The 14,715-nt window shown below is 46.0% G+C and overlaps 1 protein-coding gene across 1 annotated transcript in view; it reads left to right on the top strand.

The window, feature by feature from the left end:
• Positions 1 to 14,715, top strand: part of GPR158 (G protein-coupled receptor 158) — a 1,439,213-nt gene that overhangs the window by 1,098,983 nt on the left and 325,515 nt on the right. Inside the window, exon 6 of the mRNA XM_078664368.1 lies at positions 6,677 to 6,786. Coding sequence (XP_078520494.1) covers positions 6,677 to 6,786 — 110 coding nt within the window. The remainder of the gene's footprint in view (positions 1 to 6,676; positions 6,787 to 14,715) is intronic.

Raw genomic sequence — 14,715 nt, 5'->3', positions numbered from 1 at the left:
TTTGCAGGGTCAATTTTCATTTGCTGCTTCTCAGTTGCTGGAGTGTTGCCTTGTGTTGTCAGTTGCTCGTGTGGGGGGCTGTTGTTTGCTTAAGAAGGTGTGGTCTCTCGGTCCTTTTTAACCAGTGTGTGCTGGTTGGGTGGGGGGGTGTGGATGAGGGATGGCTGGCCTCTTATGGTGTTGGGACGTTGGTGCTCCGGGAGCCCTTCTAGTTCTGCGGCCAGTTTACTCAATTTGTCCATCTCGGGCACTGGCCCCCTAGGGTTTTTTTCCTGATCACCTGTGCCTATTGGTGAATTGTTTTGGCTAGTGTCTCCGTCTGTTGATTCTGTTCTTTCAGCTGCATGCCCCATTGGGCTCCAGCCCCATTTGTGCTACTTGTATGGGCCAGGGTCTCCGTTTGATTTGGAAATGTATGTATTTCTGCAACTGTAAGGTTTGATTTTTGAGGCAAAGAGCTGCCTGCATCAACAGGACGCAGTGGGGGTTTTAGGCTGATTATGGTGTCGTTGTTTTAGTAAATTGCTTTGCCAGTATCTTTTAGAAAGGTAAATTTTGTATAGATTTTTGGTTGGTAGTAATTTTTTATCTTCCTGGGGGGTTGTCCTTCTATGCTTATTAGTTCATAGGAATTATTTATTTTGTCGCTTTTAAGCGTGTGAATTAGATGGTTTGCGTTGTTTTGCTCTATTATCGGTGTTGGACTTTGTACTTTGCTAGTTGTCGGACTTGAACTAACTAAGACATGGATCAAACCTATGTGCCTTTTTCTAGGCATTCAGAAAATTGATCACACCATCAGAATATTGAGGTCAGACACTGACAAGAAGATTTAAATTTGTGTTTCTAAATTCTTGGTCTTGGCATGGCAGATCCACAAAAGGTCTGCAATGAGGCAAATGTACTGAGCATTTAGTGGCTTGGATGCTACTCCACCTTTGACAAAACTATCTTTTTGTGCTATAGAATTAAAATTGTTTATTTTCATTTTTGACAATCAAGTGGGGTGGTATAGATGCTTTAGTCACATTAGTCAGTTCTTACAGGCACTAACTTGTTAAGGCACAGGTCACTTTATGCTGACTTGATGTTAACACCCCCTGAAGGTTTATGATATTGATATGCAACTGTCTACTTAATTGATTGGTTGTGACCATTAATTGAAGGGTTACTGTAATGTTGTGTACTGTTCTCAGTCATTTCTGTGAACACGTTTTGCGCTTTGGCAATTGTGGATTATCCCTTCATCCTTCCTTTACCAGTTTCCCTTAATGCCTCAGCTGGACTTGAGCTGAAAGTGGGAATTACTTTTCTTTACATTCTGAAGTCATAAGTTGATATTGGCTTTAGCAAGTATGGATGGCCTCGGTCTTGAGGGAGCTGGGTGGACTTGGGCTTGAGGTTGTAACTAATTTATCTTTTGACCTATGCAGTTTGTGGATAAAACCTTGACTCCTTCTTATGTCCCTGCTGGGCATCAGCTTGAGGTTGGTAATAGTCCACAGCTGGGCTGTCAGATCAGTCCCATGGTGGATGTTTGGGCTTCCGCGTCAAAGGCTCCTGATAATTATATAATGCTGGTCTCATGTTTTTAGCGACTGTGGCCTGTTTTGGATATGATTTTGGTTGACTATTGCTTCCCTAAATACACTAGGTGCCAGAGTGTTTGGTCTAAAAACTTTCTCATACTAATTGTCTTGATCTATGTGGAATCTCTATTTAGTTTTTAGTCAAAATATGGATTTTAGACTTATATGAGGCAGCCATGGATAGGGTGAGGTGTCTTTCCAGGTGTGCATGTTTGTACAGTCTGGGTCCGGAGAATGCATTGATCACTCAATTGTTTCAGGTTGTGCAACTCCTGTGACTTGACCAACAATGCCCTTGGTTATTCTGTTAATAGAAAAGTGGTTGTTTGGTAGTGATCGAGTTCTGACATTACTGCACCTCAACCTCCAACCTCAAACAGCAAGTAATGGGACAAAGAAGAATTACAGAGGTAATGTGCTGATTACTTAGGGGCCGATTCCGATCTTGGTCGGAAGGACTCCAAATCGGGTTCGGGATTAGCGGGTTGGATTCATAGGCTGAATTTCTGTCCGGTGCGTAAACGGGTCCGGCTGACGAAGTACGATGCGAACAAGCGCAAAATCTCCGGCCGAATCGTTTACAGGTCCGAACTGCTCCGTACGTCTCGCAAATTCTGACCGAGCCAGTACGATGCACGATTCGGACAGCCGGATCGAGTTGGAGCTTCCGGCTCACAATAGCTCCCGGAGCTGGAGTTTGGGGGACCGCATCGGACCCCTTGTAACCCGCAGCCTAACGGCTCGGACACCTGGGTCTCCCCAACACAGGCATGTACAGTGCAGATGGCACCGATGCGTACACACTGTAGGGGGCGCACTTGTCTGGAACGTTAATGGGAGCCCATGTACCCATTGTACGACCGGCTCCCATTGACTTCAATGGGAGTCCGACCGAAACGAGTCCGATAGCATACGGCCGCATCATACTCGCTCGGTTGGACTGCAGGAGTCCGGATCGGTCGGAAAACACCCCGGATCCGCCTCTGTCGGAGTGATTTCCGACCCAGATCGGAATCGGCCCCTTACTGTTCACACATCATCATCGAAAAGTTTATTTCGGATTCAAAGATCTTTAAAAACCACAAAAAATACAAAAGCAAAATACACTAAAAAGCAGAAAAAAATCTAAAATCACAGTCTAATAAATAACATTAATTAATTTTTTACATGTACCCTAAAATGTTGATAATTTTACAAGCTATAAACTAATAGTCGCAACGTTGCGTTAAAACTTGTCACAGAAATGGCCGAGAACAATGGACGCAAGTGCTGTGGACTGATTTAACCAATGGTTATCCTTTTTATTTTTTATGTTAAGATTATGGGATATTTCTTTTTGCTACTCCAGACCCTGGTCCGCTTCAGCATTGTTTGCTTCTCACTCATATCTTTCCTCCTGTGCCTTGCTTCCTTCAAAAGCAACAGTGCTGTTTTCTGTATCTCCTGCCTAATTACAGCAGTTTTTTTTGTCAGGACACTGAAGCATCTTTTTCCCCCAAAACGTTCTTTAAAACCATTAAAATAATTAATTTGCAGCACTATTTACTGTGCATATCCCATTAGTATACTGAGCATTGTTTATGTAAGATGGCACAACTCCCCCTATTGTAAGTTTATTTTTAAAAGATGTTGGTGCCTAATTGCACCTTTACAGCAACCTGCAATACACACACATAGGAGGAAAACAAAGGGATGGTGCCATTATAGGGACATTGGGGGTTTACTCCCATATCTGTTGCCCTGTTGTTAAGTGTGAATTATGAAATTCAACCGATTTCCTCTGTTTTCAGGCATGAGTGCCTTTCTGTACGTGCAGAGGCGGGGCTTAATGACTGCAGACTGAGCTGGGATTCCACTAAGTCATGACCTGAAGTGTGCATGTTGGGCTGGATGGGTGCCTTTCTGTGTTCAGCTCGACATGCACACTTGAGACTTCTCCCTACCTGCTCAACTTTAGGGAGCCTGGGAGACCACAGCCCCCCCCTCTCCTAAGGGGCATCAGGTTTGCTTGCTCGAGCCAATGCTTGCGCTGCTCTCAGGCAGTTGAGGAGCATAAACAGCAAGGGAGCAGCCTTTGGATTGGCTCAGAGCAGGAAGGGATGTAGGTAGGTGTCTCTAGTCTGGGCATTTATGAAGCAGCATGGGGTGGGAGGTTGACAGACACGACCAATGACTGTACTGGCTTTATTTTCAAACAATGCAGTGAGTGGCCATTACCTCCTCATAATTCTTCCTCACCACATGAAGAACGAAGTAAGCTTCAGTTTCACACCAGAACACTCCAAAGCAAAAGTTAGACTCCTATGACTCCCATCCCTTCCCAACATGGCCGACCCATATCACCCTTGACCTCTATAAGAGGAGGGCCAGTCCAACGTTCAGCCTGAGAACTACCAAGCATAAACATGAAGCCGATTGCCACACAGGGAGGGAGGGATGGGAACTCATGTGGCGAGGAAGACTATACTCCGAGTAATGAAGATTACTGGTAAGTAACCGGGGCATTACATCCTTGTAAGTCTTCCTCGCCACATGAAGAACAAAGTGAGCACATACCTAAGCCAAGAGGCTTCAACATGAACAAGAAACCACCGACAAGGATGATTTGATATCAAAAGGCAGATTTAATCCAGTGTACCAACCATACAGAAGAAAATACAGGACAAACCAGGCAGACAAATCAAGGGACGGATGACCCGGCCCCCAGAACAGCCCTGCAAAAAAACCCAGGGAGAGAAACACCCAAGACCACCCGGTAGTGCTCCATGAACATGTGCAGAGAAGACCAAGTCGCAGCCCTGCAGGTATCCTCCGTGGAAACACCCTTAAAAGAGGCCCAGGACACTGAGAGGCCCCGAGTGGAACGACCCAGGACCCCTGACGGGAGCTCAGACCCCTGGGACTCATATGCCAGCAGGATAGCCTGCTTAAGCCTACGACTCAAGGTGGAGACAGAGGGCTTGTGACCAGAATGAACCGGACCAAAGGTCACAAACAAACTGTCACAATGACAAAAAGCAGACATGCGGTCCAGGTAAACCTCTACTGTGCGCCGAACATCCAGAAGGCGAGAGAGACCTAATACTTTGGTGGAAAAGAAGGCAAGATCACCTCACTGGAGCAGTTCATGATAGAGGAGACTTAGGGAAGAAAGACCAGACGTTCCGGTAGAACCCGCAAGAAGGGAGGAGACTGAAGAAATGACCCCAGTTCGCCCATCCTACCAGCCAAGACAATAGCCACCAAGAACACAACCTTGAACATAAGAAATTTCAAATCCACTGAGTCCAGGGGCTCAAAGGGGGCACCCTGGAGTGCCCGCAACAACAAAGGGAGATCCCAAGGAGGAGCCATGCAAATAGCCCGAGGCCTCTGCAAAAAACAGCTCCGCAGCAAGCAAGCCACCTAGGGATCGAGCCTATCCAGGCCCGGACTGCGGAAGGCCTGCAGGACAGCCCCCTGAGCCCGCAGAGTGGAGGGGGCCAAACCCAAGGAAAAACCCTTCACCAGGAAATGCAGGAGCCTCATGGGGTCTACCGAGACAGGGTCGGACCCCTGCAGCCAGCAACCAAGGAGTAAAGGAGGACCAGTGGCGGTAATAGGACAGTGAAGTGGAGGACCTATGAGATCTCTGCAGCATGTCAACCACACCTGCAGAACTCCCCTGGGCCAACAAGGACACCTGCTCAAGAGCCAAGCCTGTAGATGGACCCGGCACAACATCGTCCCGGGACGTGGAGGGCCCCGCAACGGGAAGGGCAGATCCGGAATCGGCCAGCACTCCCGAACACCCAACTCACGCAGGAGAGGAAACCCGGGGTGGCGAAACCAACCGGGAACCACCAAGAGCACAAACTATACTCGGAGTAATGAAGATTACCGGTAAGTAACCAGGGCATTTCCATCTGTCCCTTGCTCTCTTCCGTTTGTGCTCAGTGCCAGTAATGGCATTGCGCACACGGGAGTGAGAGGTATGAGTAGTGTGTTTCCTACTGCTGCCTTTTGCATATAAGGGAGCCCATGCATGTGGCTGGGAGCAGAGGCCTTCCTTTTTAGGAGTTGTGCATTAATCCGGACCCCGGACATCAGCATCCACAAGCAAGGGACCAGCCCTGTGGAGTTTCACTCTCGAAAGAAAGCAAAGATGTACATTAGAAAAAACATAAAGCCGGTCTGCTCCCTGCTCAGACTCTGAGCAGGCCGGTTTAATATTTTTTAATGCTCAGACTCTGAGTGTACCGTTATTTAAAGTGTACGATTCTCCGTTCCTCTCAGTGGAACTGGGGCGGGGACACCGCCTCCATTGCTTACAGTGTTGGTTCTATCTTCCACTTTCCCCGGTATTTATTTTATATTTGCATCAAGCAGCCTTGGATGTTAATCTGTTAACACGCACACTTATTTCCCACAATGAATCATGAAGGCTGGTGGCTCTGGACAATTAAACTCCGATAAAGATGGGAGTATTTATTTTTCGGCGTTTTATTGCCCACTTTGACCAGCCCTTAAGATTTAATTATGACATAAGTGTGTGCGCCTTAGCAGATTAGCATCCAAGTCTGCTTGATGCACATATAAAATACCACCGAACGCGAAAGATAGAAAACAACACTGTAGGCAAGGCTTTCCCATGTGAGGCTTCTTGTCGGCAGAGCCCATGCCCTGAGTCTTGTGCTTCACGTTTCATGTGCTTAGTTCACTTTGAACGTGAGCACTGTTCTGGTGGGCCTTAGCCAGAGAATGTCCGTTGCCAGTATTGGAAATTGTTTTCTGTTTGGTGTATGTAAAGAAAGGGAGATAGAAAGAAGGAGTCTAAAGAAAATGTGGAAGTAAGGTATCAGGGAATGATAGGAAGGTGGCAGGAAAGGTGTAAGAAGGGGATAGGAGAAGGAAGAAAAGATGTTGAAGGGAAAATTGGAAGTATGGCAGGAGGGAAGGGCAATGTGTGGGAAGCGACGATAGAAAGATGGATTGAAGGAACGCTGTAAAAAAAGGAAGCTGTTCTGAATCTAACATGCTTGACATGATAGGTGAATTTGCATATTGTGACACTAATTCACTTTCCCACCATTTCTTTCTCTCTCCAGGTTGTCATTTTGTACTTTGAGCCCAGCACATTCCGCTGTATTCTGCTCAGATGGGTTCGTCTTCTGGGTTATGCTACTGTTTATGGAACCGTGACTCTTAAGCTTTACAGGTACGTTCATATCAGACTGAAATCTTACCTTGTAAATTGAGCACTTCTGTTCTTTAAGTGAAACAGGTTTAGCCTCGCCAAAGAAAGCAAAAAAGGCAGACAGCATGCCATTCTTAATTTAGTGTTTCTCATCAGGTTGGTGCAAATATTTTATTTTACTGGGGTAAACAAGAGAAGAAAGCGTTCTTGTGACTTATCTTTGCATTAACCACAGTAGGAAATTGTTCAAAGCATCATAAAAGTTTTATGTGAGATATTCTTTAATATAAAAGTTTTTGTATTAAATGATTTAAATAATGAACATTTACAAGATGGGAAATCAGCAATTCTTCATGGAGTTCCGTGTAATCTCCCCATGTAGATAAGGGTGATTCTCTTCAAGCTATCATCTCTCAAATAACTAAGGGCCAGATGTAGGTAAGGAACGACTGGACAACAACGCACACAACAACAAGGAACTCTTCAACATCGTTAAAGAGCTCTCCAACCCCAACGCCGGAACCAACGACATCACCCCTTCGCAAGACCTCTGCAACTCCCTCGCCTCCTACTTCCACAACAAGATCGCGGACATACACAACAGCTTCAGCACTCAACCGACGCACGCCATGACTGAACCACCGCCCCCCACCACCACCCTCCGCGCCTGGACCCCGATCAGCACCGAAGACACCGTCCGCACGATGAACTCCATCCACTCCGGATCTCCTACCGACCCCTGCCCTCACCACATCTTCAACAAGGCCGACGCTGTCATCGCACCCCACCTGCGGGACATCATCAACACCTCCTTCGACACCGCTACCTTCCCGGAGAGCTGGAAGCACGCCGAACTCAACGCTCTACTAAAGAAACCATCAGCGGACCCCACCGACCTCAAGAACTACCGCCCCATCTCGCTGCTCCCGTTCCCTGCTAAAGTCATCGAGAAGACCGTCAACAAGCAGCTGGCCGCCTTCCTCGAGACGAACGGATCCCTCGACCTCTCGCAGTCCGGCTTCCGGGCCAATCACAGCACCAAGACCGCCCTGATCGCAGCCACCGATGACATCCGAGCACTGCTTGACAACGGAGAAACAGCAGCCCTCATCCTCGTAGACCTCTCCGCGGCCTTCGACACGGTCTGCCACCGTACACTAGTGCAGCGACTCAGCAACGTCGGAATCCAGGAGAAGGCACTGGAGTGGATCATCTCCTTCCTCGCCGGAAGGACACAGAGAGTCCGCCTCCCCCCGTTCAGATCTGAAGCCACCGAAGTCATCTGAGGAGTTCCTCAAGGCTCCTCGCTCAGTCCAACCCTCTTCAACATCTACATGAGCCCCCTCGCAGACATCGCACGCCAGCACAACCTCAACATCATCTCCTACGCCGACGACACCCAGCTGATTCTCTCCCTCACCAACGACCCCGCCACCGCCAGAGCCAACCTTCACGAAGGGATGAAAGAGGCATCCGAATGGATGAAGAACAGCCGCCTGAAACGGAACTCAGACAAGACGGAAGTCCTCATCCTGGGATCCTTACCCTCCGCCTGGGACGACTCCTGGCTGCCCCCCGCCCTAGGCAGCGCACCCAAACCAACAGACCACGCACGCAACCTAGGCTTCATCCTGGACTCCTCCCTTTCCATGACCAGACAAGTCAACGCTGTCTCCTCGTCGTGCTTCAACATCCTGCGCATGCTACGTAAGATCTTCCGGTGGATCCCCACCGAGACCAGGAAGACGGTCACCCAGGCCCTCGTCACCAGCCGCCTGGACTACGGCAACTCCCTCTACGCCGGAACCACCGCCAAGCTCCAGAAGAAACTCCAGCGGATCCAGAACGCCTCGGCACGTCTCATCCTGGACATCCCCCGCTGCAGTCACATCTCTGGACACCTGAGAGACCTGCACTGGCTCCCGGTCAACAAGAGAATCACCTTCCGACTCCTCACCCACACACACAAAGCCCTACACAACCAAGGCCCAGGATACCTCAACAGCCGCCCCAACTTCTACGCTCCCAAACGCCAGCTTTGATTGACCGGCCACGCCCTCGCCGCCGTCCCCCGTATCCGAAGAGCCACCACAGGGGGACGGTCCTTCTCCTACCTCGCCGCCAAGACATGGAACTCCCTCCCGACCCACCTCCGCCTGACCCAGGACCACCTCGCCTTCAGGAAGCAACTCAAGACCTGGCTGTTCGAGCAGTAGCGGACCCCCCTCCCCCAGCGCCTTGAGACCCTCTGGGTGAGTAGTGCGCTATATAAATGCCTTGATTGATTGATTGATTGATTGATTGAGGTAATTCATATTTACCGACTCTTAAATACCGAATTTTACCTATTCGGTATTTAAGAGTCGGTAAATATGAAGGGGGGAGATGTAAGTATTACAGATTCTGTAAATACCGAATCTTTAAGATTCGGTATTTACCGAATCTGTAAATACCGAATCGGTATTGCCCATTGATTCCTATGGGCCTTGAAGCCCATAGGAATCAATGGACAATACCGATTCTGTAATTACAGAATCGGTAAATACAGAATTTGGCAAGGGTGCAGGGGGTGTCACTTTGACACCCTCTGGCACCCCAAAAATAGGCATGTGCGCCATGTGGCACACAGACATGCCCTAAGGGCATGTCTGTCTGTCACATGGCTAGGTGTGCATGCACACATGTGCATGCAAACCTGAATTCGGTATTTTAACACCCAATTGGATTGTGTGTTAAAATACCGAATTTGTAGGGCCTTTGGGACTCAGAAGAGTCCCACCTACATCTGGGAATTACCGAATCGGTAAAAATACCGATTCGGTATTCTACAGAATCAGTAAATTTACCGAATCGGTAAATTTACCGATTCTGTAAAATAATGCCCCTACATACCAATTCTTGAATACCGCTCAGTAACGGCTGAAAATACCGATTTTCGGCCGTTACCGACCGACCTACATCTGGCCCTTTGACTTTAAGGTCAAACTTTACAAAGCCTACTGTTATAAACCCTCCATTACAAGTACCCAGATAAAATGATGCTTGATTACCTTACGGTGAATTCTTCATATCAAGGGTTTATCCTTTTTTTGTGTGATATAGCATCATTGCAAAGTCTGCAGGTTGGAATAAGGGATACTACAGTTATGCTGCAGGTTTTCCCTTGACCAAAGGATCCAAATTTGAAATATTGTTTTCCCTGCAAAATGTTTGAGGTGAGGTGGTGAAAACAGCCACCTCTGTCATCTTTGTAGCAGGGGTGTAATCATGATTCAGATGCAAACTCTAGTTGGAGCCCAACTTAAGGTAGCACAGGTCTAAGAATTAGAGCAATTATGTTGTGACATAAAGTGAGCCACTGGCACGGACTACTGTACAGCAGTGTCATATCTGCTTTTATATTAGTCCACCATCACTAGAATACCAGTATTGTACAGGCACCCTCTGTGACATAATTAAGGGGAAAAGCTATCATTTGATACAGAAGCAAGACAGAAATGTAGCAATACTTCCTTACCATTGTTTCAGCATTAAACCAGTGAGGCATGGAGAATCCATCTTCAAACTTTGGAGCTCTTGGCCTATGTGCTTTCCAGTTGTGTGTTTTTTTTCTCCCAGTCCCTTTATCACCAGTTCACTTTCAATAGTACTTTGACATTTTTGCCCTTTTGCTAAATGGTCTGCTTGCTTATCATTTTTACATGACCGAAACTAAGGTACATTTGTGGGTCTTCAGTCCATCTAGGTTGTCTGACTCAACAGTCAAATGCCGTGATAAGCCTTCCAAGCAGGTTAGTGGTTGAATGTGGTCAAGGATGTTATATGTGCTATTATTTACCTCTTACAATGGTCTTTGCTAAATTCTCGCTATATGCTTCTCCGGGAATCTCCACATAATCAAACCTGATATCTTTTTAAGTAGTGTAGTTTCACCTGTAGTAAGCGCAAGATACATTTTGGTGTTAGGTGAAAGAATAAACAATGAATATGGCTCTGAATCAAATTGACTAATCCACGCCCAGGTAAAAAACACAAGTAGTGTTTTTATTCTGTTCGAAGGACATAAAGTTAATTGTTGTGTGTCTAGTTATTTTAAAGTTCTCTCAATGTTCTTAATAGGCACATACATCTACATATTGTTTCCTGGTACTGTCTCAGACCCTCACACATCAAAGAAGTCATTCATTTTCATTCAGAACTAATGTTAAAACCCATGGCATTTCAGCCAATCTATATGACTGAACGAATAATGAGTTATTTTTTTCAGAACAAAGCAAACACAATCGATGATGGACGGAGCGCTGAACATTTTCAGACACTCACCCCCAGTCACAGATTTGGGTTGAATTCATTATCTTTCTTTAGCTCACTTCACCACCCAAGTTCGGACCCAACTATATGCAAATCAGTCTTGACCCTGTGCCTCATGGGAACAGTCCAGCCTGAACTGCCAAGCCAGATCTTCCCTGGAACGGAAACAAGCATCCTGGGATCGGTATCTGGGTAACACCCCTTATCAGCCAGGCTAACTTGAATCTAGTGGCACAGTGAGCAAGGGACCCACGTCTGGGCATACCCTGCCAACTAAGAGGACTATTAGGATGGCGGACGGACCGCCACCCCCGAGGTGGAGGGACCGTCCGCAGGGGCAGCGGTGGTCCCTCCGGTGCAATTAGGATGTGACCGCCACCCTGGCGGTCACATCCTGTATCTTTAACCTTGCGACGGGTGCTGCTTAAAGCAGCACCCGCCGCAAGGTTAAAAATGCACGCTTTGCATTTACATGCACAAAGCGGCAGGCACCGCGCGGTGCCTGCCGCTTTGTGCATGCAACTGCAGGGGGGTACCATAGGTACCCCCCATGTGCACCCCCACCCCCCCTTGCGGGCCTCCAGAAGCAAAGGACCAATGCTTTTCCACGGCAGAGAAACTGCCGCGGAAAAGCATGTTTGAACACGCATCCTAATATGGCTGGCGGTGTCTGATAGACACCGCCACCATATTAGAGCTTTTCCGCCACGGTCGGAAGGCGACCGCGGCGGAAAAGCGGCGGACGGTCTTCCCGTCCGCCGATGACCCCCCAGCCATCCTAATGTGGCGTTTTTTTTTTTCTTGTGCCGCAGCAGTGAATCTGCATCCTCTTCTGCCGGCCCGAAGGATGCGGATTCACCGCAATCCTAATCGACCCCTTAGAGTGAACAAAGCAAACACAAGGAGATGATGGATGGAGCGCTGAAACTTTTTGGACACTCAACCCGGGTCACAGATCTGGGTTGAATCCAACATCTTTCTTTAGAAACTATATGCAAAAATATTATGCTTGACTGCATGCTGCAGAAACAATAATTGTGAGATGTGCAGGGCGAAGACATGAGTGAAAAGGGTTATTTCCATTTTGGACAAGACAGTATTTATTCCTAAATTGAGGCTTTGTTGACAAGGATCAGAGGTTTTTTTAAAGCAACAATACTGTATCTGTGGAGTCGAGTGTGAAAATACATTCTACATCAGGGGTCTCCCAACATTTTCTGTAACAGGAGCTACTCCTTTTCAGTGAAAAGCATGCCAAACTTCTGATTGTATTAGTATTCTAATGGTGACCACGTTAGGCAAAATAACATTAGAAGCCAGGCCATGCAATATTACCAGCAGTGATCAACTTAATGCATCAAGCAGGGTTGTACCAGGTTTTTCCAATCATGAATGCCCTTACATGGTAATGAACAACAGTCATAGCTGAAATCCACCAGGTAAGAAGGTAATAATATTAGCAACATTGCATGATTTTCCACAAAAATATCACCTTTAAATATATTTTGGAAGTCTATTTTTTTCCAAACAGCAGCTTTTGCAGTATGAAAACACACAATTTATATCTTGAATACACACTTTTTAATTTTGGGAAACATATATAATATTTCAATCAAACAAAAGCTTCTTATTTAGTGGACTGGGTTGCACACAGGAGAGCTACTTCCAGGAAGCAGAAAAGTCTACTAGTAGCTCCAGAGCTGCTCACTGGAGAAGGCTGTTCTACACATGTTATTAATGATGCATAAACATATAAATACATACAATCTCTAGCAACCCCCCTATGATTATTTTAGAACCACTAAAACACACAATTAATCTTATTGAGCCAATCAGCTATTGTAACACAGTCTGCATCACTTTCTGCTTCTTTCAAGTTCATTCTTCCACCAATTTTAGCTGGTTATAAACACCATCTATGGCATCCTCCATCTCAAATTCTTCTCTTTTGCACTTTCCTTCACCTTTATACCCACATTTCAAAAGCAAAGAATTTAAGCAAGAGAAACAGAATAATTACACAAATCATAAACATTATTACAGGGTTAAAATTAGTCCTACCATCTCCCCTCCAAGACTATCAATCCATTCACCAACCTTATCTCACTAACCCAGGAACCTTCTGTTTCCCAAAGGCCATTCTCTTTTAAAGCTTGGACCTCACGAAAGATGTTAGTAATATAACTCACATATGCATTAATACCTCTATTATCAGGTATGAAGGGGCAGCATTATTTTATCTACAGTACCTTTCAAACATGGCCCTCCTTCGCAAGAAGGATATTTAGTGCTCAGCGATTTTGCTTAATCTTTGCCACATTGTGATTACCTCAGAATTTTTCTGGATTAAAGCACCAGCTGTATAGAAGCAAGCCGGTCCACAAGTGTAGACAAACATCTAATTTCTGCGTCATTCACAGCCACACTTCTAGATGGAATATGAAATACTAGCTCCTAATATATTTAATTCCATCTGTTTAAATCAACAGCATCATTCACTCCACTCATGTGATAGACTCTAGGAAACCTCAAAGTAAGTGAACATGAACCAACCAAATTACGTGGCAAATTTAAATAGGCAATCTTACTGCACATAATTAATTACGCACAGAACTGGTTCCTCATCAATCGAAAAATCACTGTTTATAACAACTTTTTTCATGTTCACTTTCTCCAACAGATTTCATTGACCTAACTACTTTAGGGTCTCGATGCACCATAGACACATTTGACAATCTCAATTCTTTTTGAGCCTTAATCTGATCTCTTATCTTACTTTCATCATTTCAGTCTCTCACAATCTAAACTCTTTTCTTATTATATTCTCTAACAAACTCACACTCTTCATTATTGTGGTTAGTCTAATTAATTTTCTACTTAATTTGTGCAACTGTATTTAGAAAGTTACCACATTTTAGACCATTATTAAGATTCTCAGAGAGATTGGTAGATCTTCCAGTGAGATGTTGAAGTCCGACAAATAAGGAGATAGAAATTCATGTTTGTTACAAATACTAATGAACACATAACAGGATAGATCATAGATATCGGTAGTTGTAAGTAGGTAGAAATTTCAACTGCAGAAAAGGGAAGAGAAGTGCAACAATGTTTGATCTTCTTAATCTTTACTTATTTACTCAACATTGCAGTAAACATATTATTAAAAAAATTCACAAGCAAAGCTTTCCCTATATGCCAATCAATCAATCAGTACTTGTTGAGTGCGTCTATTCACCCCTGTGGGTATCTAGGTGCTGCGGGTTTGCTGGTGCCTGTCGAAAAGCCAGGTTTTGAGTCCCTTGCTGATATCCGGGTGATGTTTGTGGGTGGAATGGAAGGCAGTTCCAGAACGCATTGCTGTAGTCCTGCTGGGTGGTGATAATTGACAGTGTTTCTGGTATGGATGGAGATCCATCTGAAGATCTTTTGGAGCATGCGGAGGGGGTGGATGCAGGCGGAGGAGACTACGTTGACCTAGTGCTTCCTGGTGAGTTAGATGTCGAGGATGATGCCGAGGTTGCAGATGTGGTCAGTCGGGGTAGGAGTGGGTCAGAGTTCGGGGGCCACCAGGTATCATCCCACGGGGAGGTGTTTTTCCTAAAGATCAGCACTTCTGTCTTATCCATGCTGAACTTCAGA

This window comes from Lissotriton helveticus, chromosome 10, assembly GCF_964261635.1.
Source record: "Lissotriton helveticus chromosome 10, aLisHel1.1, whole genome shotgun sequence".
Taxonomy (NCBI): domain Eukaryota; kingdom Metazoa; phylum Chordata; class Amphibia; order Caudata; family Salamandridae; genus Lissotriton; species Lissotriton helveticus.
This window is presented reverse-complemented; position numbering and strand designations above follow the sequence as displayed.